Source organism: Nuphar pumila, chromosome 8 (genome assembly GCF_984573655.1).
Source record: "Nuphar pumila chromosome 8, dmNupPumi1.hap1.1, whole genome shotgun sequence".
In the NCBI taxonomy this organism is placed as follows: domain Eukaryota; kingdom Viridiplantae; phylum Streptophyta; class Magnoliopsida; order Nymphaeales; family Nymphaeaceae; genus Nuphar; species Nuphar pumila.
This window is the reverse complement of record NC_143256.1, coordinates 124201465-124228978: the sequence shown is the minus strand read 5'-3', so window position 1 is coordinate 124228978 and position 27514 is coordinate 124201465. Positions and strand designations below refer to the sequence as shown.

Sequence of the window (27514 nt, the reverse complement as noted above, 5' to 3'; positions counted from 1 at the left end):
GGCTTTTATAGAAAAAATCATCAGAAACAAAGTAACACACACATATATATAAAACATAATTAATTAAACTGTGCATGCTTTCAACGTTTCACAGAAAAAATCCCAAAAGCAAAGTAATACATACACCTAAGCATGTTTTCATCATTTTACAGAACAAATCACAAACACACACACATATATAATTATATATATGTATACAAAAAAAATCAGAATATATATAATAATACTAAATGACTGAGCTACCCTTACGCCTAGGTAGGGAAGCTTAGTTGTTGACTAGGCACCCTAGTCGGTGCCTTTGGCAAAATTGGTACCTTTTAAGGTACCCACCTAGGAATCGCAAAGCCTAGGCGTTTTTACTTATGCCTAGACCAACTAGGCGAACTTGTCGGTGCCAAGTCAGCGCTTTAACTACATAGAATATGAATGTTCACAAGACTTGGCAGCTCAAGCAACTCTATAAGATTAGATCTTAATCTATCTATCTTATGTTTTTAGTCATTGTTGTAGCCCACCATATTATCTATCTCCCCTTGTCCATTCCATATGCTATTTGATTATTATAGAAAACTTTTGTTGTTTGTCCTCCCTCCTAGAGCACTCCTTATTTGCTTCCCCCTCAGTCTGAACACTATGGCTAATGATCTTTGTGGTCTATCCCCTCCTCTCCCGGATCAAAAAGATTCTAGCTGAGTGAATAATTCTAAAGAGGCTATTGGTGGCTTATTTCTATTTATGTTTATTAAACATAGAAATAGATGACTCAACCAAGGAAAGTTGTAACAAACACTAGTGAAGTTCTTCACATATAAAATGCAAGCTGTGTGAAAACACAATCCTTTACTCTTCCCAAATAGTGTGAATAATTCTGGCTGAGTGAATAATTCTAAAGAGGCTATTGGTGGCTTATTTCTATTTATGTTTATTAAACATAGAAATAGATGACTCAACCAAGGAAAGTTGTAACAAACACTAGTGAAGTTCTTCACATATAAAATGCAAGCTTTGTGAAAACACAATCCTTTACTCTTCCCAAATAGTGAGTGGTTATTGTCCTCTTGCTTGTTTTGTTTGCATCCAATTGCTTCCGATTTCTTGTAATAGTCTTAGGCCCATGACATATTAAATTGTTGTAGCTCTGGTGTAGTTAGGGTTGTTAAGATTAATGTAGTTTTTGTACATATTCTTATATATATCTAATATTATATATATACATATGTGTGTATCTAAGTCAACCAAGGTTGACTTGACTAACCATTGGGGGCTAGTCCAATGGCTAGTCGAGCCTTTTCTCTCTCCTCTTTAATTCCTCTCTCTCTACACTTCTCTATAAATATGTGGTGAGTGTGCATATTGTGTTTGAGAGAGTGATGGGTAGTTTTTAGGCTTTTGAGTGTTTGAGTGTGTTTTGTAGTGAGGTCTTTATGTATACTTTTTTGTATTTTTAACGTTCATTATTAATGAAATCATTTATTCACTATATTTGTATTGTATTTTTTTAATGAGTCTAACTTTTCGGTTTTCTGTATCTTAGTTTCTGCTCCGTTTCATGACAATACATGTAAAGAAGTATGTGGAAATATAACCCAAGAATGCAAAAAACATTAATCAAGTCCAATAATGGACATGCACGATGGCATAAGGAAAATATAAACAATAAGTCCACGATGGGACAATACAAAAGCCTTAAAAAGGCAACACAATAAATAAAGAATAGAAATCTTTATTGAAGAGACCTTGAGAAGCATAAAAAATACAAGGGAAGAGGTCCCCTATTTATACACAAAATATGAGAGTGAGAGACCATTGCGGGCTCTCACAAAGAGTCGTTGGGAGCCCCCAACGGTCATATTTATGATCCCAACGACTCTATGGTGGGTCCCCCAATGTAATTAAAAAAGAAACAAAAAAGAAATAAAAAACAAAAAGTTACATTTAATTAAAACAAAAAGATCTAACCTAGTAAAATAGTTGTTTCTAGAGACAACTATGTGAAAACACTAAAATACCCTTATCGGGTATTCTAGACAAGACATGTACATATATTTTAACACCCCCCTCGAACTTTATGGGGAGATAACCGAAAGTTTGTTAAGAAGAAAAATAAAACGAGGAGCAGGAAGAGCTTTGATGAAGAAATTCGTCAACTAGTACTCTGATGTGACATATGACAAGGTAATGGTTCCTCTCAGATATTCGTCACATACATAATGACAGTCCATCTCAATATGCTTAGTACACTCATGGAAGGTGTGGTTGCTTGCGATATAAATTGCACTTTTATTATCGCAGCACATCTACGAAGGTGTGGAGATGACTATGTTCATATCACTGAGAAGACTTCGAAGCCACACAAGCTCCATGGTCGTAGTGGCCATTGCACGATATTCGGCTTCAGTTAAGGATAAAGACACTTTGTGCTGTTTCTTGCATCTCCATGAAATCATAGTTACCTAAAAACACACAAAAACCTGTAGTTGAGACTATCATTGGGATTTTCACCCCAATCAACATCAGTATAAACATATAAATCAAATGAAGAGGATGAGGATAACCCCCCCCTTAGTTATAGTATTCTTGATATATCTGACAATTTTAAGACACACTCATGTGCAAATTGGTAGGAGCATGTTGAAACTGTCTGACGGATTGAACTGCATGAGCTATGTCTGGCTGAGTGATGAATAAGTATGTGAGTGACTCAACAAGTTGGCTGTAAGGAGTAGGATCTTCGAGTAGAGTTTCATCTTTTAGCCTCAATTTAGCGTTAATTACTTCTGGGGTTTCTATCTTCTTATCATCTAAAATACCAGACTTAGTACAAATGTCAGCAGCAAGTTTCATTTGAGAAAGGATGTACTCTCTGGGAGAGTACGCATCTTCAATACCTAAAAAGTATCTTAAGAAACCTAAATCAGATATGTTAAAATTTTCTTTTAAAATATTTTTAGTGTCACTAATTCCTTGTTTGTCACTTCCAGTGATAATCATATCATCTACATAAAGTAGAAGAATAACAACCATAGAACCTGTACTTTTAACAAAAAGTGCAATGTCAATATAACATGAATGAAAACCCAGATGGGTCATCACATTACTAAACTTATCATGCCAAGCTTGTTTTAGACTATATAAGGCTTTTTTAAGTTTAAGAATTTTTTCTTTCTCAATGTAAACTTCTTTACTTAATTCACCATTAAAAAAAATATTTTTCACATCTAGTTGATAAATGTGTCATTGTTTAATAGATACAACGACTATGAGGGTCCTAACACTAGTCATCCTGGCAACCAGGGCAAATGTTTCTTCATAGTTAATACCATACTCTTGAGAGTATTCCTTAGCCACTAGTCTAGCTTTGTATCGTTCTAAAGACCTATCACTCTCGGTTTTAACTTTGAAAACCCATATGGATCCTGTAGATTTCTTTTCTATAGGTAATGAAGTTATCTCCCAAGTTTTAGCCTTTTCTAAATTCATAGCTTTAACCCATTGTAAAAGATGTTTTGCTTCATTATAATGAGATGGTTCATGAAATGAATGTAATGCAATTAAACATGACCTATATTTTGGTGTTAATGTGTCGTATGATACAAATCTATTTGGTAGATTGGAAATACGATTGGATTTCCTAAGAGCGATTCCCTCTAAGTTTGAATTTTGAGAATATTTTTCTAAAGCATTTAGAGGATTTCTTTGATAACGCCGGGTATAAATTTGCATAAGTTTATCAACAATATCATCATTTATATGTATTTCTTCTTGCATATTTTCATTACAATTTTCATTGACATTTAGGGGGTTATCCCCTTCGTTATTCAAATAATTATCACAAGAGTTCAACTCTTCTTGTGGTAAAAGATCAAATAAAAAAGTATATTCAATTTCATTGTTGTCTTTGGTCTTCTCAAAACCATTTTCATTTTCTAAAAATGTTACATCTTTAGAAATATATAGTTTGTTGCTTTTGGGATCAAAACATCTATTTCTTTTTTAGTTTTCTTCATAACCTAAAAATACACATTCAATAGCTTTTGGAGACAATTTATCTCTTTTATAAAAAAGCACAAAGCACTTACAACCAAAGATCCTTAATCTATTAAAGTCGGGTGTTCTTCCAAATAAATTTTCATAGGGGGATATGTTTTGTAAAGATGATGAGATCATTCTATTTATTAAATAGGTTGATGTTAGAGTGGCCTCGGCCCAAAAATTTTTTGGAATGTCTTTAGAAATAAGTAGTGTCCTAGTGGTTTTCAAGATGTGTCTATGTTTCCTTTCGACTAATCCATTTTGTTGGGGAGTTCTGGGACATGATTTTTGATGACAAATTATATTTGTTTCTAAATAGTTTTGAAACTTGTAGAATAATGAAATACACAGAAACCGAGGCAGAGAGAGAAAGGAAGAGAGAAAGAGAGAGAGAGAGAGAGAGAGAGAGAGAGGGAAAACATCAAAAACTACATTAGGTCTAATCTCCTCTAGTTAAATAGAGATTAGCCAAAAAAGGATAAAATTACATATGGGTACCTAAAAACAACTTTAAGAATAAAAAAAACTTTAAGTGGTCGACTATTCTTAACACTCCGCCTCAAGCTGGAGCATAGATATCAATCATGCTCAGCTTGCCGCAACATTTTGAGAATCTGGGCTTGGCAAGAGGCTTTGTAAAAATATCTGCAACTTGGTCTTTAGAGTTAACATGCTTGGTAGAGATATGTCCAGCTTGAACCATATCTCTTATAGTGACAATCAACTTCAATATGTTTTGTCCTCTCATGAAATACCGGATTATTTGCTATATATGTAGCTGCCTTGTTATCACACATCATCACCATAGGAGATGAAACCTTCACTTGAAGATCACTCAGCACAGTTTGAACCCACATCAATTCAGCTGCTGTTTGGGCCATAGCCCTATATTCTAATTTGGCACTCGACCTAGCAACCACGGTTTGCTTCTTGCTTCTCCAAGAAATTAAGTTATCTCCCACAAATACACAGAATCCTGTGGTAGATTTCCTATCCTCTATAGACCCAACGTAATCAGCATCAGAGTAAGCAACTATCTCCAGGGTACCCCCTTTCTTGAATAATAACCCTTTTTCAGGAGAAGATTTTAAGTATCTGGGTATCATTCAACATTCCAGTGTACCTCAGTCGGTTTATCCATGAATTGGCTAACCTTGCTTACAACCAAAGCAATATCAGGTCTAGTCACTGTCACATATAGTAACTTCCCTACCAGTGAGCGATATCTTCTGCTATCAATAGGTTTTGACCCCTCTTCCAACAAATGAACTTTGTTATCCATGAGAATATTTGCTGGTTTAGCTCCCAACATTCCTGTCTCTTTTAATAAATCAAGAACATACTTCCGTTGAGACAAAACCATGCCCTCATTGCTCCTAGCCACTTCTATGCCCAGAAAGTATCTAAGTGGACTAAGGTCTTTTGTAACAAAATGTTTTTGAAGATGAGCCTTTGTAGCTGCAATATCTTTCATGTTATCTCCTGTAAGGATGATGTCATCCACATATACCACCGTAACGACTAGACCTGAGTTAGTTTTCTTAATAAATAATGTGTGGTCTGACGCTGACCTATTAAAACCAAACTTTGACATCACCTCAAACAACTTTTGAAACCATGCACGAGGACTTTGCTTGAGACCATATATCGCCTTTCTTAATCTGCACACCTTCTGACATTCCCCCTCAACCTCGAACGCTGGAGGTTGTTGCATGTATACTATCTCAGACAGATCCCCATATAGGAATGCATTTTTCACATCTAGTTGACACATACTCCATCCATGGTGAACAACTACGGAGAGAACAAGACAGATGATACCCATTCATGCAACGGGAGAAAATGTCTCAAAGAAATCAACACCATATGTCTGAGTATAACCTTTTGCTACTAATCTGACCTTGTATCTTTTAATTGAACCATCTGAGTTGTACTTAATGGTATATACCCATTTGCATCCAGCTATGTCCCCCATCCAACGGGGGATCAATCAGGTCCCATGTCTGTTGAGACAATAAAGCATCCATTTCATCTTGCATTGCCTGCTTCCACCTGCTATCGAGTACTGCCTGTTGATAATTCAGAGGAATAGTTTCAGCAGATAAGGCTGAAATAAATGCTTTCATCTGATTACCAATTCTGGCATCTGAGACAAATTGAGACATAGGATATAAGGTACATTGTCGTGTCCCCTTAGAGCGATTGGCCTGTTATCATCAACATGAAGGCCATTGCTATCAGGAGCACTTACTTCAGGAGAAGAAGAAGGTGGAGGCACTGTAGGAGGTGGAGCTCTATGCACATATACCAATGGAAGATTATGAAATCGTGAGGTAGGTAAAGGTGGACGCGGTAATTGGGGCACGGATTCCAAAGGAAAAGGAGGAACAGGAAGAGGAAATGAGTCATCTTGATCAACTTGCATCTAAGCACCAACACTGGAATAATATGGAATAGACTCGAAGAAAGATACATCCTCACCGACATACTCTTGACGGAAAATCAGATCATAACATCGATACCCCTTTTTATTTTTTGGATAGCCGATAAACACACTTAGTGGCTTGAGCAACTAATTTATCACGGTAAGGTCCAAGTCTGTGCACAAAGCAAACACACCCAAATACCTTAGGTGAGAAAGAGAAAAGCGATACATTAGGATACAAGATGTGCAAAGGAATTTGGTCTTCCACGGATGATGAAGGCATGCGGTTGATCAAATAACAAGCTGTGATAACTGCATCACCCTAATATTTAGCAGGAACATTGGATTGAATCATAAGGGTACGTGCTACATCAATGAGGTGCTTGTGTTTTCGCTCAGCCACCCTATTTTGTTGGGAAGTATAGGCACAAGTGGTTTGAGGTTGAATGCCATGGTCTCGATAAAATTGCAACAATACTTTGGTTTTAAATTCAAGGGCATTATCAGTGCAAATAATCTTGACAACAGATTCAAACTGAGTTTTTATTTTAATAACTAAAGATTTGAGGATACTCGGAACTTCAGATATTTCTTTTATTAAGAACACCCAAGACAACTTAGAAAAATCATCAACAATAACAAGATAATATTGACACTGGGTCCTGGTAGGAATCTTACTAGGACCCCATACATCCGCATGAAGAAGTTCAAAGACCTTTGGACTGACTCTGACTAGAAGAAAACGAACTCCGATGATGCTTGCCCAACTGGCATGCTTCACACTGAAATGATGTAGTAGACGGAATTTGATTAAAGACACGACGAAGCTTTGACAATGAAGGATGTCCGAGACGACGATGCCACTGAACATGACTGAAGGAATAATCGACTGCAACATAAATGTTTTCCACTGAGTGATTAGATAGTAGACTCCATTTTCTTCATAGCCTCCACCAATCTTCTTTCCCGTCAGCAAATCCTGAAAATGACAACACACGATCAAATATCACTCTACAATTTAGTTCTTTCGTAAGACAACTCACTGAGAGTAAATTTTGAGGAAATGAAGGAGCATGAAGGACATTTTTCAACTGCAAGGAAGAGAATATAGAAACATTTCTTTGATCAATAACCAGAGAGGAACTCCCATCTGCTAATGAGACCCCCCGATGTGCAGTAATATCCTTTAGATCTAAATTTTTTTGAGAGTTTCCACATAGATGTCTAGATGCACCAGAGTCAATGATCCACTTACTATCATGGGGATGAAGATGGTCTCCTGTTGAGTAGGCCACACCAGCTACAGGAGAAGAGGAGCTTGAAGGACGATGAGCGACTAGTTCATCATATTCTGCACGACTAAGGGTGATACAATCACTTGGAGAAGTGGTGTCATTCGCTACCTCTAGTTTTGTAACATTAGCTTTTGGACCATTAGGCTTTGGTGTAGGAAAGGCAGGCCGTCCATGTTTATCCGAACAATGATCTTCTAAATGTCCTGATTTTCCGCAAAAAGTACATTGGAGTTTACCTCTACCTCCCATACCTCTTCCACGACCTCGTCCTCTAATATTCAGAGGATTTCTTCATCCATAACTAGATGAAACAACTAGAGCAGATGTCTGAGATACAGGTTGAGATTGTGGAAGAAAGATGGCAAGTCTACTCAAACGATTGTATGCATCAACAAGGGTAGGAACATCAAACCCGATCAACATTTGTACTTTAGCAACTGAGAAGTCTGAAGATAAGCCTGTGAGGAACCGAGCAACCATAGTCTGTTCTTGATGCTCTTTTTGCTTTGAACAACACAGTGGCCTATGAGCATTAAGTCTTTCAAAAGCAGCTTTAACGGAGGCATAGTACTGTGCCAAGGTCTGATCACCCTGCTGCAAATTATATATCTCCTGTTCAACTTGGAGAATACGGCTCACATTAGTCTCTTTAGAGTACGTATCTCGAAGATTGTCCCACATCTGTTTAGCTGTGGTATAATAAATTAGACCATCTGCAATATGAGGTTCAATGCTATTCATGATCCATGACATAACAATGTCATTATCTTCATCCCAAATAATATATTTTCTCACTTTATCATTTGGTTCAGTTTCCAACAAAATACGTTTTCTACGATGTTCAGATACCGACATCATAAACGTTCTGGACCACCTGGCATAGTTTGTTTCATTTAATTTCACAGAAGAACCATAAGAAAAAGGATTTGCAAAGGCTTTATATTCCCCAATAATCTCATTCTTGGAATCGGATTTCAGAACTTCACCCATAATGAATGACGCTAACTCAAGAGATACTGCCAATAACACTGCTGCAATAAACGACCACATGAAACATAATTTATCACAGTTTGTAAATTTGGTAGATTCCAAAAAAAAAATCATTCAGATTTACTCTCCAATCCACTCAAAATTCAAATCTGAATGCTTCAAGACCATACAGTCTGCTCCACACGATGCAAAACTTACGACGACACCAGAGACGGTGCAGAATCACGACACCAGATCTGAGATCTGATCTGAACTAACAAGAACAGATCAAAAAAAAAATCCAGTTTCACGAAAAAAAAACTCCACGACATCGATCTAGGTCCATGACAAAAAAACATTTAATCGATGATCTGATATAAACAAATCTCAGACCAACTGCTCCACACGAATCAGATCTAAGAATAGAGATGTTGCTTTAAAATTGTTTTTTGACAATAATATAGAATTTTTTAAAGAAGGAGAAGACATCGGATTTGAAATTCAGAAAGTATATCTATACATATCTATAGAAATCATCAATAAAGGTCACATAATATAAGTATCCTCTTTTCGATATGACGGAAGAAGGTCTCCAAACGTCCGAATGCACTAATTCAAAAGGTCTTTTAGAGACAAAGGTTTTATTTGGAAAGGGAGTGAATTTCATTTTTCCAAAGATACAATCCTTACAAGCAAAATTTTTCCTTAAAAGGAAAAAAATACATTTTAGAGAAACTTGAATGTCTGAGTCTTGTATGCTTAGTTTCAATATTTTTATCTTAGACATAATTACAAAAACAATTGATAGTAATTTTTAAATAGTTCATGTAGTAGAGATCTCCCTTCCTATGGCCTTGCCCAATCGGCTTCCTGGACTGAAGATCCTACACAGAGCAACCCTTAAATGAGAAGGAGATTCTACATCCATAATCGAAAATTTGTGAAACGGAAAGAAGATTTAAATTTAGTTGTAGAACAACTCTTACTTTTGGCACAAAAAAGTTTTTAGAAGAATTTAAAATTTCAATACTTTTAATTTGTAAAGATGTTCCATCGACAGTTGAAACATAAGAGGTTTTTAAATTAGTGCATAAGTCGGATAGACCATTCTCTAGAGGTGTCATATGAAAAGTGACCCTGAATTAAATATCCAAGAAGACATACCTGGAGGTGAGGAAGAGGCAATGGTAGCACCCGATGTAGATGGAGATTTGAGTAGAATTTGAAGTGTTTCCAATAATTGAGCTAGCGAAAATGAATCATTTCCTTTGGTTGGTTCTTCCTTGGTATGGTTTCTTTAGCGGAAGCAACTTTGTTCTTTGGGGTTTCATATAACTTGGGACAATTAGGCCTTATATGTCCCGATACATGACAATGATGGCAAATGACTTTCCTATAGCCTTCATTATAGCCATTTTGCCTCCCAAAGTGTTGAGGCTTATAAGTTTTAACATGATTGTCGGGCTTGGATACTGCTAATACTTCATCTCCTCCCTTTATCATGTCAAGACGAGTTTCTTCTTGGCATATTTCGGCAACAACATCCTCTAAGGGAAGAGGCTTAGATCTATCATGGAGGGAAGATCTAACTTGTTAATATTCGGGCCTAAGCCCATGTAAAAATTGAAAAAAATGTTCTTTTTCCATTTGCTCTCTTCTAAGTTCAACATCTTCACTAGCAACCCATTTGGGTTCAAGAAGAGATAATTCATCCCACAAGAGACTAAGGGTTCTAAAATAATCAAAGACGCTCATGTCCCCTTGCTTAATGGTACAAATTTTATCTTCAAGAAAAAATTGTCTCACAAGGTCTTTTTGAGTATAAATACCTTTCATAAAAAACCTTGCCTCATTTTCTTTGCGAAATTTGGCTATGTTGGTATATATCTTGAGCTCCACGTTGTTCATAAACCATACAAGGATTTTTGCATTTTTACTTTTCCAATCCTCTATCTTGGATTGGTGATCTTCAATGACTTTGGTGCGGACATTTTCCTCTAGAGCCTTTTCTTGTCCTCCTTCTATTTTGGTAAGTTTGAGTTGTGGTTTCGGAATGGCGCCCATCACGTATCCCCAAAGATTTTTGCCCTTGAGGTTGTTCTCCATGGCAGATGCCCACATCATATAGTTGGTGCCATTTAACTTGAAGGAAAGATCAATCTTATGCTTATTCTCCATAGAGACTCAGAGAGAGGATGAGCCAAAAAGTATGGAAGAGATTCCCGAATCACAAACCATCAATAGATAGCTTTAACAAAATCAAGAGCACAACCTGACTCTGATACCATGTAAAGAAGTATGTAGAAATACAACCTAAGAATGCAAAAAGCATTAACCAAGTCCAATAATCATTTATTGAAGAGACCTTGAGAAGCATAAGAAATACAAGGGGAGAGGTCCTCTATTTATACCCAAAATATGAGAGAGTGAGAGACCATTGGGGGCTCCCACATAGACTCATTGGGAGCCTCCAACGGTCATATTTATGACCGTTGGGGGTCCCAACGACTCTATGGTGGGACCCTCAATGTAATTAAAAAAAACAAAAAACAAAAAGTTACATTTAATTAAAACAAAAAGATCTAACCTAGTAAAATAGTTGTTTCTAGAAACAACTATGTAAAAAGATTAAAATACCCCTATCAGGTATTCTAGACAAGACAAGACATGTATATATATATATATATATATATGTGTGTGTGTGTGTGTGTGTGTGTGTGCGTACATATATTTTAACAAATACACATCCAAAATTCTAAATACACAACACTCATATAGTTTATGCAATATATCTCTCCCCTGCATGATTAATAAAGCTAGATATAGATTGGATCCTAGAAGGTTGTGACATAGATCTACCATGGCCATGTGAAGGAATAGGAGCTTGAGAATGAACACAAGATGGTGCATCTCTAATAATTGTTGGAGTTCTAATGCTTCTAGTAGCAGTTACATTTGGATTTTCTTTATCTTGTATCGTCTCTTTAATGAAAGCTAAGTGCCTTTTCTTTGAAGTAGTTGTACCATCTCTATTATCATCATTGTCATCAAGAGATTCCCATCGTTGATCCTCTTCAGTAAGTTATCTTCAATAATAGAAATTTTTGGATTAATATACTATTTTCGATGAGGTCCTTCATAATAATTAGATTTGCTTTTGAACCTCTACTAGAAGCATTAGAGCTCCAACAATTATTAGAGATGCACCATCTCGTGTCCATTATCGAGCTCCTATTCCTTCACATGGACATGGTAGATCTATGTCACAACCTTCTAGGATTCAATCTATATCTAGCTTTATTAATCATGTAGGGAGAGACATATTGCATAAACTATATGTGTATGTTGTGTATTTAGAATTTTGGATGCGTGTATTGTCACAAAACGACGCGGAAACAAAAATACTCAAAACCGAAATCCAAATGCCAAACCAAAAAGCATTTTGATACAAACAAGACTCATTAAAACAAATACAATACAAATATTGTAATCACTCTTTTAAACACAATATGCACACACCACATATTTATAGAGAAGAGGAGTAGAGAGAGAGGGATTAAAGAGGAGAGAGAAACGACCATACTAGCCATGATAGATTAACGAGTAGAGGAAGGTTTTTTCGTGGACTAGATCTAATGGCTAGTTTGACTAGCCCCCAACGGCTAGTCAAGTCAACCTTGGTTGACTTAGATGTATATTATATATAATATATCATTATGTATAATAAAAATATTATATATACCAATGTTGTGAAAAGCGTTGAGGCGTAAGCCTTGAGGCGTAAAGCGTAAGCCTCAAATTTTTTTTTGAAAACATTAAAAAAATTATAAAAAAATATCTAAAAATACAAATAAATAAATAAATGCTTTATTGATGAAATAACAACCAATAAGAAATAGAAAATCTCAAATAAGTACAAAAAAACATGAGATTAACATATAAAAGTAACTAAAAACTGATTATATAACTGGAAAATATATGAGATTAACCAACAAAAGTTAAAATATACTAAGAAACTGATTACATAACTGAAATAACTGAAAAATATGAGATTAACCTACAAAAGTTAAAATATATGAGATTAACATATAAAAATAACTGAAAAACTGATTACATAACTGAAAAATATATGAGATTAACCAACAAAAGTTAAAATATATTAAGAAACTAATTACATGACTGAAATAACTGAAAAATATACGAGATTAACCAACAAAAGTTAAAATATAGTAATATACTAATAAACTTATTACATAACTGAAATAACTGAAAAATATATGAGATTAACCTACCAAAACTTTGTTGATTATGTCTCAGAAATCTTGTTGTAAAATTTTTTTTTGCGCCTCGGGCTTGCGCCTTGAGGCACAGAGGGCCGCGTCTCAAGGCGAGGCGTGCCTTTTGCGCCTCAAGGCTTGTTTTTGATAACACTAATATATACATATATACACACATACATATATATATATATATATATATAAGAATATATATATATATATATATATATAAGAATATGTACAAAAACTACATTAATCCTAACAAGGGTTAGACCGTCAGAGTTACCAGAGCTTCATAGATAGGTGGGAAACGTGCTTCCCATAAACTCACTTCGGAGGCGTGAAACTCCTTAATTCTTACACTACAAAATTATGAAATTTAAGAATCATCATTTTTGTTTTAGTTTTTATTCCGATGTCATTCAATTAGTATTTCACTTCCCATTCAATCCCATGTCACTTCCTTTTCTATTCCTATTTGTGCTTTTAAATTGATTCCTTGCTTTTCGCTTCTTATAAATTTTAAAATTTCTTGCTTCTCACTCCCGTTTCTCGTCTCGTTTCCCGCATAGGGTAAGGTTTGATGATATTATGATGATGTTTTCAGCACTAATTGAAAATGATATGACTGTCATCCTTTTCTGGTTTTAGTCAACGTTAGTTTTTGAACTCTCTTTCACTGGTGCACATGAAATTTTATAACAGGAGCCAATTAAAAAAGAACTATTATACTGTTATGAAAGAATCACAAGGAGGTTTTAACAATTTAATTGAATGTGTAATTCGGATTGCAAGTTGTATGGACCTCGTGGGTAGTATCGTATTTGTTGGTAACTAGTTCAAAAGATGTGAGGTACATTGACAATAGCTTCCTTGGATAAAGAAACTTGCAATCGGCACATGTTTGTCATAAAATTTTGTGGATCTTCCTTTGCCTTCTTTGGTTTGCATTTGACAATCGGCATGCAGATTGTGGTGTTGTCACAGAAGGTTGTAGCGATTTACGTATTTGCTCGTGCTTTTGTAGCTTGCTTCCACAAAAAGCAGTCTCTTTTCTCGTTTAGCTCTTGGAGCTACAACAACAACAACAACAATAAGAACAAAAAGCTGTTGTTGTTGTTGTTGTTGTATTCCAAGGGGAATATGCGCAAAAGGTGAAATTACAGAAATACTCTTTTCGGGTATTATGAATGAAATATATATATATATATATTTATATATACATAGAGATACATGTACATACATACATAGTCTCTCTCTCTCTCTCTCTCTCTCTCTATATATATATATATATATATATATATATATATATATATATATATATATATATATATATATATATATATGTGTGTGTGTGTGTGTGTGTGTGTGTACAATGATGATTTTGAATTACATTTTAACAAATACCACCATGCTCTTCATGAACATTGAGATTGTTTGGCTTTGGAGGTTTCTTGAAGATAACTAGTTTTGGCTTTTAATTCTACCTTAGCAGTTTTGTGATAAGAGTTCCATCTGTGCTGCTACTGATAGGACATTCTAAGAATAGACAATGCTTGGAGAGATGGAATGTTGTTATATTTCCAAATATAACTTAAGGCGGTTTAATTTCACTACCTTGTGTTCACGTGTCCAACCTTTTTGGCTGATTTCTTAACAATGTTCTCCTAATGTCCTTTTCTGGTTGTCCTTCTACAACCTCTCTTTGATATCATTGTGAGTTTTGTCCTTTTTTCTGTTTTCTCTGGAGAGTCAATATGCTGGGTTAGTAGGTCGACCACTATCTGTGTTAAATGAAATATATAAATTGGCACAATGTATTATGTATTGTGTTCTTTCTTGCTTCTTGTATAATGATGTATTTTGCATTTGAAGAACTCTTTTATTAATTATTCAAATAAGGTACTTCCATTGCATCGTGGATTTTCAATAGGTTGATTATTCTTGTTGCGTAAACAGAATCTAGAAAATTGTAACATTAATGCGGAATCTACTTCAATTTTGATGCACTGAATTATGCTTTGTCATGTGCAACCATTCTCTCAAACTTGCTTGTTATCCAGAAACTGCTTTGTAGATATCTTAACATGCAGATGATGGAATAAGTTCAATTCATTGTTAAGATACACTGCAGAACCTACAATATCCCCTATAACATTGTTTTTTTCTTGCAGATTTATCATTTCAGGAAGGAAATAATGAATTTTTGCAGTTCGCTAAGACTTCATGTTGTAAAATGATGAAGGTTTTAGTCTCGATTCAGGGTACTCATCCTTATTCATTTAGTGAGGAGAAAGTTCTGTCGCCCATACTGGAGTTCTGCTTGAATAAAATTATAAATCCAGAACCATTACTTGTTGCTTCTGAGAATTTCTTGATTCAATGCATGGTCATGGTTATGTCTATTGTGGACTGTATACATTACAAACCGATTATTACTGGATCTGTCATCAATGGGAATGTGGCTACTGTGGAGGAGAGAAAGAAAAATCTTTCTAAAGTTGTGGGCGTTATTCTTAATTCTATTTTAACTGGTGAACACATAGTATTTTTGTGCAACATCCTGATACGACGGTACTCTCACTTTCTTATGTAAATGTTCTAGTATGTTTATTTTTTTTCTTTGTGATATTTGTTTCTTCTTAAAATGAATGTTTCATGACGAGATTTGTTCTAAAATGTTTTTTTTCATTCTTTTTATGTTAAAAGCAATTATTTCCTTTATTTGTTTGTTATTCATTTCTTTTGAGATTGTGGAGAAGAAACATTTTATTGCTTTCCCCTTGTCAACTTCTTCTAGTGACATGGTCTCTTGTTTGTTAGAGAGTAAATTAGAACTTAGGGTGATTTTACTGCTAATTTGTGCACATCAACAGGAAAATGTGTAATGATGCTAAAATGTAAATCCTGTTTTTGTTCACTTGACGCTATCATGACAATTCTTAATATTATTTTGTTGCATGTAGGAATGCAATTCAATGATTTATATGTTATGCAAACATTTTTAGGGGTTATGTCCGATTAAGGTCCTTTCTTGCTTCTTGTTTCAATCAAGTTGTAGGAGATTTTGTCAAACACCAATTTGTTGGTCATGTCAGTGCTGAAGAGTGAATTGGTTTTAGCAAAAGTATCATGATGAATGAATTGTAAGTGTCAAAACGTGAAACCACAGAGTGCTGTCAAATAGGATTAGTGAGGTGCATAATTGACGTTCCTAGCTTATAGCTCTTACACTTTGCCACATGGAGAGAGAAGACTACAAATTTTTGGGCTAGTTTTGAATTGATCTTAAGCTGTGAATCTGAAATTGTAAACATGCATAAATATATGGTCAATAATGAGATTACTGGTAGGCATCTAATGATAGTTTTACACAAAGAGCAATGCAATAAAGCTACCACTGCAACAAACTATGATATATGCATGCAAACTGCAACTCTGAACATGTTGGGAGTCTAATGCTGGATTTTTGTTTGACTGAGAAGAATTGAAATGAATTTGTGTTGCGCTTTCTTGCTGAAGATTGGATTGTAGATGCAAGAGCAACATTGTTCTACCCTAGTGTATCTATTACATGAATTGGCCATTGATTTTTTCATATTTTCTTCTGATGTGGTGCAGGTCTCTGTGCAATATATATGCAACTGATATCATATCGGCATAATTCTGGGTATCAGGCACCCAAATTGGGAGCAATTAGTGGTTCTAAGCATTCTCAATTTTCATTTTCCATCAGTTTGTCAGTCCCTTACACAGCAAAAGTGAAACCTATGGTTGCTACATTTTGCATATTGACAAGCTGATGCCTTCAGTTCTGAGCATTAGAACTGCAATTTATTAGGCACACTATCTTGAACTATTGCTTATTTTCACTAAACATGCTCACCGACTCTACCTAATTTACATGCAACCTGTATATGAGTGCTCTGTTGCTTCTTTGTTGAATCCCTTTCCCTTTGCTTGAGGCTTTTCTTTCATTTATTTAATAGTTTTTAATTTTTTTGTAATCATGCTCACATGATATGGCAAAAAGTAAAGAAGCATCTGGTAATAGTAACACATGTTGACCTTTTGTTAGGTATTTTCTTTTATCAGCAAATGACTTAGAGGAGTGGAATCGGGATCCAGAAAGCTTTCATCATGAGCAGGATTTGTTGCAGAAAACTGAAAAGCTTAGGCCTTGTGCTGAAGCTCTGTTCATTACTTTATTTGAAAATCATAGTAATGTATGTTTCTGTAACTCACTGATTCATTGTTTCATCTTCTAGATTGTCAAAGTAGTTAGTCCTAGGTTGTAAACATTACTTAGACAAGTTTATCAAAATTTTACCTATTTGTGGAGTAATTCGCTTTCATGACCTTACATTGTCCAGCTTCTGGGCCCTTTTGTGGTTTCCATTCTTCATGAAGCAATGACTGGATGCTCAGCAATAGAATCTGAAGTAACGTCTGCATTGCTTCTCAAGGAAGCTGCCTATGGTTCTGCTGGATATACATATTATGAACTGTCAAAATACCTGAACTTCAAGGCTTGGTAATCTCTTCTTCTTGTAGGTGACAGATACATGCTGGATGCTTATATGTTTCTAGTCCTCCTAGTTCAAATTTTATTGCTACTTATGATAGGACTGGAGTATTCTGTTTGAATGTCTCTTATATTTGGTTGGATTGCCACCTATCATTGGTTAGTGTCAAGGCATGTTATATTTTGATATTCCCGTCTATCTTCAACTAATGATGTGGCTTATACAGCTGAAATGCTTCAGGCTTGGGAACTGCTAAAAGATGAGTGTTTGTTTATGATCATTATTTAACAAGGGGTAAACCTTGAGTCAGCATAAGGTGTGCTTGCCACATGCACACCCACACACAAAAGAAACTTTGAAAAAGTATAAGAAAATGCAAAAAGAAAGAAAAATGTAAAAGTATAAGCAAATGAAAAGAAAGAAAAATGTATTTGTGTTGAAGCACAAATGTAGTTGTAGACTTTTAGGACATCACTGTAACTATATAGGTTCACTGTAAGATTTGATTTCAATTTCCAAAATTTGTAGAATCAAATCGATGAATAAATGACAACACTAAGAACATAATATAATCTACATCACATGGACACAAATATGGTGATTTTGATAAGCTTAGTACAGAGGGAGAGACATCTATTCTGTTGTTTAATTGATTGAAAATGTATATGTTATTAGTGTTGTTATTTAAATTAAAAAGATAGCTCAAGTAAAGAAACCTTTCTAGTGATTTAGTTCTCTTAAAATAACTAATTGGTTTATTTACAATGATTATTTTTTTTATAAGGGTAGATTTACAATTTTTTGGAATGAAAAAAGGCAAAAAAATGAAGGGACTTGAATCCAGACCTTTCAAATTCAAATCATTTGGTCTAGCCACTTTAATTCATTTTTTTAAATGATGTAAGGGGTCATTAAATAATATATATATAATTTAATGAGTTGAGACACTGAAAAGGATAAAATTGCTTATATAATGTATACGCCAGTACAGAGTTGTTCTTTACCCCACCTACAAAGGGTTGGGGGGACACTACCTTCATCATCACAAATCAATGGCATCAACTTTTGAGATGAAATTTCTATTTAAAAAAAGCCATCTTAAAATTCATATAAAAAATGCAAAAGTTGTAGATTTTAAAAACCTGAAAAATAAAAAATTGAAGTCCTAAAATTAGACAATTGTAATCAATTACAGCATTGACTGTTTCATGCGTTGACTGACATTGATGATTCTGGACGAGGCTTTGGCTATGTCAACCAGTATCATGTAGTGTCATTTTAGGTCTTGTGTTGGGCATCACTGTTCATGTGAGTCAAAACCACATCTGTATGACATAATATATAATACAAGTTGTTTGATAATGAGAATAATATTGGATGAATTCATAGAAGCAGCTAATTGTCCACATTTTAATTTCGTAGTTGGTAAGTTGGTTATCATCTTAAAAAAATTAGTGTAACTTTAGGTGCCAGAACTAGAGAACCTGTTAAATAAACTATAAAAAATAAGCCTTCATTATCTAGCTTTCAACAAACTAACTGTTAGGTTTACAGGTATAAACAGTATGCAGATGAACTTTACTGTGCGTGAAGTTACCTGAGAGGTCAACTGTTTATGACTTGTTCTCCCAAGGACTGGTAGGCTTGTTGACTGTCGTTACTAGTATTATGGTGGCTGTCAACATTGGCTTTGGACCATTAGTTTATATATATATATATATATATATATATATATATATATATATAGAGAGAGAGAGAGAGAGAGAGAGAGAGAGAGAGAGAGAGAGAGAGAGAGCATTAATTTGATTCACTTAAGGGATAAACTGGTGGTTCTTTCCACCATACAAGCAATATTGTTTGGCTTAGACCTTTATTTTAGGTTGTCATTGCCAGAGTTACCGGAAGCTTTCTTAGATAGGTGGGAAGCTCGCTTCCCGGAAACTCACTTTGGAAGTGCAATGCTCCTCACTTTTGAAACTTGATGAGAACCTCGATTCTCCCACGCTTCTCCTATGCTTTTCACACACTTCATCTATTCTTTTTATATGTTCTCTTACTCAACTTTTCATGTTTTCTATGTGTCTTCTTTCACTTCTAACTCACTTCCATGTGCTTTCTTTAAATTGGTAGTCATCATTTTTAGATTTTGTTAAAAATTTAATTCTTACACTAAAAGATAATGAAATTTAATAATAGTCACTTTTATTTTAGTTTTTATTTGTGTTTCATTTTAAATCCCATTCAATATATATATATATATATATATATATATTCCTCGCTTCCCGCTTCCTATATATTTTAAAATGCATCACTTCTCGCTTTCGCTTCCTGTATTGTTTCCCGCTTCCGCTTCCTAGTCTAGCAACCTTGGTCTATACTATACAACCTAGATATCTTTCCTGATTTATTCTATACTGGAAAAAATTGCGTAATTATTTTCTTTCAAAATGAATGTCTGTGTCTGAAAAAAGTCTTTTTTTTAATCTGGAAAGTAGCATTATGCCTTATATTTATACATCTAGGACCCAATCTTTATTGTTGTAAAGATGTAAAAAGACTTCAATGACGAACCAAAAGTCACCAATCTTCAACTTTGAGAGGATAACAAAAGTGTTCTCTTAAGGAACATACCCACAAAGTGCTATGAAAGATCACACTCACAAACCCTATAAAAGGGATACACAATAAACCAATATAAAAAATATATTTTATTCAATGGAAAGAGTGCCAAAAACATACATTACAAAGGGGAGAACACTCTTATTTATACACAAAAGAAGAGGAAAAGATTGAAAAGAGAGAAAGATCATTGCAAGAGTGGGAGCAATGAAATCAATTTGACTCTCTCACAATTACACACACATATATATATATATTTATATTGATAAATATGTATATATATATATATACAAGTATATATGTACGTATAGGTATATATAATGCCGTATATATAAGTATAAATATATGTACAATTTAACACTCCCCCTCAAACTTATGGTAGGATAATTGAAAGTTTGCCTAAAAGGAAGTGAAACCTAGGAGTAGAGAGAGGTTTGATAAAAAAAGTTTGTCAACTGGTACTCTGATGTAAAATAAGGTAGATCAATAGTTTGAAAATATTTCTCTCGAACATAATGGCCGTTCATCTCGATGTGCTTCGTTCTTTTGTGAAAAGAGTTGTTGCTAGCAACGTAGATAGCATTCTTGTTGTCACAACACATCTTTGAAACTCCTAGAATCTTGATTCTAATATCAACCATCACTCTTCTCAGCCACACCACCTCCATTATGGTGGTAGCCATGACCCGGTACTCGGCTTCAGTTGAGGAAAGAGAGGCCTTCTATTGCTTTTTACACCTTCATGAGATCAATAATTCATTTAGAAAACACAAAACCTTTGGTTAAGTATCTATTGTTTGGATCATCTCCCCACTCTGCATTTGTATATGCAAGTAAATCAATGCAGAAGAGGAAGACATAAACAAGCCTCTAGAAATAGAATTTTTAGGATATCTAATAATGCACAAAACAACTCCCATGTGAACAAATGTGTGAGTGTGCTGAAACTGACTAGCTGTGTATACATGTGCTATATCAGGTCTAGTAATACTCAAGCAAGAAAGAACTCTGATAAGCTGTCTATAAGGAGTTGGATTATCTAGAAGCTCCCTGTCATCAATTCTCATCTTGACATTTGTTATTTCAAGAGTGCCCACCTTACAACAACAACAACAACAACAACTACGCCTTCATCCCAAAACAATTGGGGTCGGCGATATGAACCAAAAAAGAAAATCATTCTGGGTCTTGCACATGAATCCTTCTCCTCCAATCATTTCTATCCAATGCCATGTCCTCGGTGAGGTTCAAAACATTCATATCCTTTCCTATCACCTCCATCCATGTCTTCCTAGGCCTACCCCGACCTCTTTTAACTAATATATTTTCCCATTTCTCCATCCTTCTAACTGGAGCATCATTAGGCCTTCGCCGAATATGTCCAAACCACCGTAAACGATTCTCTCTCATCTTATTTTCAATGGGTGCAACGTCTACCTTCTTACGTATCTCCTCGTTCTGAATCTTATCTTTTATTGTATTTCCACACATCCATCTCAGCATACGCATCTCAGCTACACTCATTTTTTGAATATGATGTCTCTTGGCAGCCCAACATTCCGTACCATATAGTAAAGCGGGCCTAATAGTCGTCCTATAAAACTTTCCCTTCAACCGCAATGGCAGTCTACGATCACACAATACTCCAGTTGCACTTTTCCATTTCATCCACCCAACCTTTATCCTATGATTTACATCTCCATCAATTTCTCCATACTTTTGAATGATAGATCCCAAATATTTGAAACAACCATCAACCGGTATTTCTTGCTCACCAAGCTTCACTACACTCCCATCACTACTTCGTTGCTTACTAAACCGACATTCCATGTATTCTGTCTTACTCTTACTCAACTTAAAACCTCTTGCTTCCAATGTCTGTCTCCATAATTCTAACTTAGCATTAACCCCAGCTCTAGACTCATCAATCAAAACAATATCATCAGCAGGAGGAGGGTTGCGGTAGGCTTGTGACAGCCAACATAAAAATTTAGTCATACCCTATGAATATGAACCAATATAAGAGTGCCCACCTTATCATCTGATATTTCAGACCTGAGAATGATATCAGAATCCAACTTAGACTGAGATAATAAATACCCTATAGGGGAATAAGCAACTTCTATTCCTAGAAAGTAACGTAGAAAACCCAAATAAGTCATTTCAAAACTAGTTTTAAGAATATTGTTAATATGTTGAACTCCTTGTTTGTCACCTCTAGTGATTATCATATCTTCTACATAGAGCATCAAAACGATAGTACTTGCATTAGAATCCTTAACAAATAAAGCAGTGTTAGTCAATCAAGATCTAAAACCAATATCAAACATAACTTTGCTTAATCTATCATACTAGGCTTTAGGTACTTGTTTCAACTCATATAATGCCTTTTGTAGACGAAGAATCTTTGCTTGAGGAATACTTATCCCAGGGGGTGCCTCAATGTATGCTTCTTCCATAAGATTTTCATTTAAAACACATTTTTAACATCCATTTGGTATATATACTAGTTTTTAATTGAAGCCACTGCAATAAGAGTTTTAACCGTGGTCATGCGGGCAACCAGTGCAAAGGTTTTTTCATAATCAATGCCATGTTCTTGCAAATATCCCTTTGCAACAAGCCTAGCTTTATATCGCTCAAGAGTTTCATCACTCTTGTTTTTTATTTTATATATCCATCTGTAACCTATGGGTTTCTTTCCTAGTGAAAGACTTTGAATAAACCAAGTTTGAGCTTTTTTCAAAGCTACAAGTTCTACCCTCATAGCATTAACCCATTCAGTGTGTTCTTTGGTCTGACCGTAAGATGGAGGTTCTACATGAGTGAATTAGGGCTATGCACATTTGATAATTTGAAGAAAATGAATCATAGGATACAAATTTTGATGGGGGTTTTGATACTCTGGATGATTGCCTAATTTGCGGTTCATCTTTATTAAGGTTAAAAAACTTTTCAAGTGCACATTGAGGGTTTTGATTTCCCCGCCTAGAATATTGTATACAAGTTTGATAATTGTGGGGCAATTCATCAAGTGATTCAAAGTCGCTAGATTCAATAATGTTCTCCAAATCATGCTCGCAATCACAGTTGTCAATATCTTGTTTTGAAACAAGATCAAACAAAAAAGAGTACTTTGTTACTTCCTTCTGTTAATCCTTATAAAAAAAAATTCTTTTTTCAAGAAGATTACATTTCGAGAGATATATTATTTTTTATTTTTATAATCATAACACCTATATCTTTTTTGGTTATTAGCATAACCAAAGAAGGCACAAGGAATAGCTCTAGGAGAAATTTGCAACCAAAAGTTCGTAATCTTGAATAATTAGGGGTGAGTTTAAAGAGTTTTTCAACCAGTGAGATATTGTGTAAAGAAGAAGATGACATTCTGTTTATAAGATAAGCAACAATCAAGACAACTTCTGCCCAAAAAACCTTAGGCACATAGCTAGCAATAAGTAAAGTCCTTGATGTTTCAATAATGTGCCTATGTTTTCTCTTAACTAAGCCATTTTGTTGTGGCGTGTGGACAAGATCTTTAATGTGTGATGCCATGTGACTGAAGATAATTTTTGAATTCATTTGACAAAAATTCTCTCTCTGAATCGGTACGGAATATAGAAATATCATTTTCAAATCTATTTTTGACCATCTTATGAAAACTTTGAAAATGAAAAATTGCCTTAGTTGTCAAAAGTTACGCCTAGTATGGCTAGGTGTAGGGCCAATGCCTAGGCTTATGGGTCTATGCAGTAGGGCTCTGTTTTTTTACCTAGGTTGTCCATGCCTAAGCCATAGGGATATAGTTGTCATCTTTTTTAAAATGTTTTTTTTGTCTCTTTTCTTTGTTTTTTTCTTTTTCTTCTTCCTCCCGCCCCAAAACTTTCTTTTTTTATTCTGTCATTTGTTTCTTTTGTTTTTCTTTTTTACCTTATTTGTTTTCTTCTTCCTCCTTTCACCCCTCCGCTTAGTTGTCAAGGGCAGAGCCTAGGCGGCCTAGCCGAGGTAGTCTCTCGGTCTTATCCACAGTTGCTTGTACATGTATATATTTTCTATGTAATTGTATATAATTATATATATTAACATATCATAAACATATATTATATATATACGTATCTGTGTACTTAATTCATATATAATCTATAAGCATATGAGTTATCTATTTGACTGTTTTTGTGTAATATAATTGCTTTACAATGTTTGACAACATATTATTTGTCTATTGCTTATTGTTGATTGATTTTATGTTGTATATATGTTTGTTATTAATTTTAGTAGTTTGTTTACATATTTTGTATGTTTTTTTTTGTTTTTTTTATTTGGGGTACTGCCTAGGCCTTGCCTAGTCTTGTTAGGGGCTCACCGCCTAGCGCCTTTGATAACTAAGAAAAATACTTCATATTTATGCTTAAGGAAGTAAATCCAAGTATATCTAGTAAAGTCATCTACAAAAATAACATAATATGCATATCCACCTTTAGACATAACTGGTGCTGGACCCCAAACATCCAAAAGAACCAACTCAAATGACATAGATGAAACAAAAGTTCTATCTTTAAATGGTAATCTCTTCATTTTTCCAAGAACATAGTCTTCATAAGTAAAATCGTTAATGTTACAAAAGTTTTTCAAACTTGAAAAATATTGGATTTTAGATGCATTTGGGTGTCCTAATCATCTATGCTACAATTTTAAATCCATTTTTTGGACATTACAACAAAAAACATCTTTCGGTAACTCAAAAAAATCCATATAATAGAGACCTCTCTTTCTATGGCCTTGCCCAATCAGCTTCCCTAACTGGCGATCCTGCACCAAACATTCATTTGAAGGGAAGGAGATTTTACAACCATAATTGGATATTTGAGACATAGATAAGAGATTCAAATTAAATTTAGGAATGTATCTAATTTTTGGAATGAGAAATTTTTTGGAGTTTGAAAGATCTTTTTCAAAACTTCCTATTCATTTAATTTCAAGAGGCGTATCATCGACCGTAAATTTTTTTGACACATTTAAGTTGCTATAACATTCAGATAAAATATCATTGTTTGGGGTCACGTAAAAAGATGCACCAGAATCAAGAAGCCAAAAAATCTTACCTGGGTCTGAATAAGATGATACCGTGGCTCCAGTTGAGGAAGATGATCCTCTAAGAAGAGGTTGAAGGGCTTCAATTAATTGAGCTAGAGACATGCTTCCAATAGATGATTCTTAAGGTGTGAGAATGTCCTTGTCCTTGTGCTTTGACTCTTGTGAAGAGCCAATTGAAGCAACCTTCTTTTCAAATGTTCCTTTTAGTTTAGGATATTGGGGCTTAGTGCATTCCGGTTATGACAAAAATAACAAATTATTTTCTTTCTCTCATATTCATTTTCTTGTCTTCTATAGTAAGGTGACTTATATGCACGAACATAGTTTCTCAGTATAGAAACGGCTAAGACCGAGTCATCTTCACTTTTGCTTATATGTTTTTTCAATCTATTTTCTTTCATACTCAACTCTTCTATAATATCTTCAATAGAGGGCACTTTTCCTCTATGGAGAATAATAGATTCGGTAGATTCAAATTTCGGTATTAAACCGTTAATGAATTGATAAAAGTGTTTCACATCTTATTTGTCTTTGGCAAAATTTTATATCTTTGTGACAATGCTACTTTGGCTCTAGAAGAGCCAATTCTTCTCAAAGTTCGGATAGGTCATTATAGTATTCTTTAATAGTTTTATCCCCTTGGACAATAGTCCGAACCATGGTTGCCAGTTGAGAAAGCGGGAGCGGGAAGCGATACGGGAAGCGAGACACTTTCAAAAATTTAGGAAGCGGGAAGTGTGGGACCACTTAGGAGCGAGTCGGGAATCGTCTCGAAAGCGACCTAGGAAGCGAACCAGAAGCGACCTAGGAAGCGAAAAAAATAAAAATAAAAAATACAAAAAAATTGAAAAAATTGGGGAAGCGTGGGGGAAGGGGGGGGAAGCGTGCTTCCCATTTAAAAGGGGTGCTTCTCCGCACGCTTCGGAAGCGCGACGTTTCGCGCTTCCGAAGCGCGTTTCGGGGAAGCACGCTTCCCCTTTTACCTAGGCGCTTCCGGTAACTCTGGTCCGAACTCTATCTTGCACATTGCATATATGTGCAATATCTTTAAGAAAATGCATTTTCATAAAATAATTTCAAGCCTTGTTAGCATGCTCAAATTTGGCAAGACTTGAACATTTTTTCACATCCACACTACTAATAAGCCAATATATGGTCTTAGCATGTCCTATTCTTTATTCCTTCCACTTATTCTCATAAGTGGTTATAACTTTAGTTTTCTTGTTTTCGGTTAGAGGTACATCTTTCTCACCCTCTACCTTAGTGATAACTAGCTTGGGTTTCAGATCTAATCCATCTACTAGTCTTCACAACCCCTTTCCCCAAATAAGGTGCTTCCTATGTCACACAGACTCTTCTAACAAGTTACCGCACCCGCACCTGGGCGGGTGCGACACTTGGACACAACTTCCTTTGTGTTAGGTGAAGTCAACCACACACTAAGATCTATTTCTATCCACAATTAGATTCAATTAACCTTAATCAAGTCCATTTTTATCTATATTATATATATAAATATATAAATGCACACAAATACACAATGTTAACTTAAAATTGTTAAAAATTATATATATATATATATATATATATATATATATATATATATATATATATATATATCCTCCCCGCACCTAAGTTTTTTTAAAGTGCCACATCGCCGCACCCACACCCGCACCTATGTGACATAGGGTGCTTCATAATAGAATCTCATGTTACATAATTAAATCATTGAGTTTTATGAGTTCAATGGTGACATTATCATTGTCATCCATTTTTTATAAGGGCAAAGATTAGAGGAGAAAAATATAAAGATAAAGAGAGAAAATAGAAGATGAGGAGAAAGGAGTAGCAATGAACATAGCACTCTTCCACCAATGAATTTCACGATCACTTGAACACTTGCCCGAAGAAGAGTCTTCAAACGAGCTTTAACACTTCCGAACTCTAATACCATATAAAGATGCAAGGACACTTCAATGAAAAACCGAAAGTCTACCGATCTTCAACTTGAGAGGATAACAAAAGTGTTCTCTTAAGGAACACACCCACAAAGGGAACTACAAAGTGTTCTAAAAGAAAACACTCACATACCCTCCAAAGGGGATACACAATAAACCAATATAAAAAATATATTTTATTCAATGGAGAGAGTGTGCGAAAAAGTATACATTACAAAGGGGAGAACACCCCTATTTATACACAAAAGAGATGAGGGAAAAATTGAGAAGATAGATAGAGAGATCATTACAAGAGTGGGAGCAGTCGAATCAGTTT

At 34.9% G+C, this 27514-nt stretch overlaps 1 protein-coding gene across 2 annotated transcripts in view; it reads left to right on the top strand.

Annotated features, from left to right (window-relative positions):
• LOC149830584 (uncharacterized) overlaps window positions 1–27514 on the top strand; it is a 108750-nt gene that overhangs the window by 33335 nt on the left and 47901 nt on the right. For both annotated transcript variants that reach the window (XR_016433683.1, XM_090015864.1), the window contains exons 8-10: window positions 15173–15572; window positions 17077–17224; window positions 17372–17532. Coding sequence is in view for 1 of the 2 variants with exons in the window: in XM_090015864.1 (XP_089871990.1) it covers window positions 15173–15572; window positions 17077–17224; window positions 17372–17532 (709 nt within the window). In the remaining variant the exon portion in view is untranslated. The remainder of the gene's footprint in view (window positions 1–15172; window positions 15573–17076; window positions 17225–17371; window positions 17533–27514) is intronic.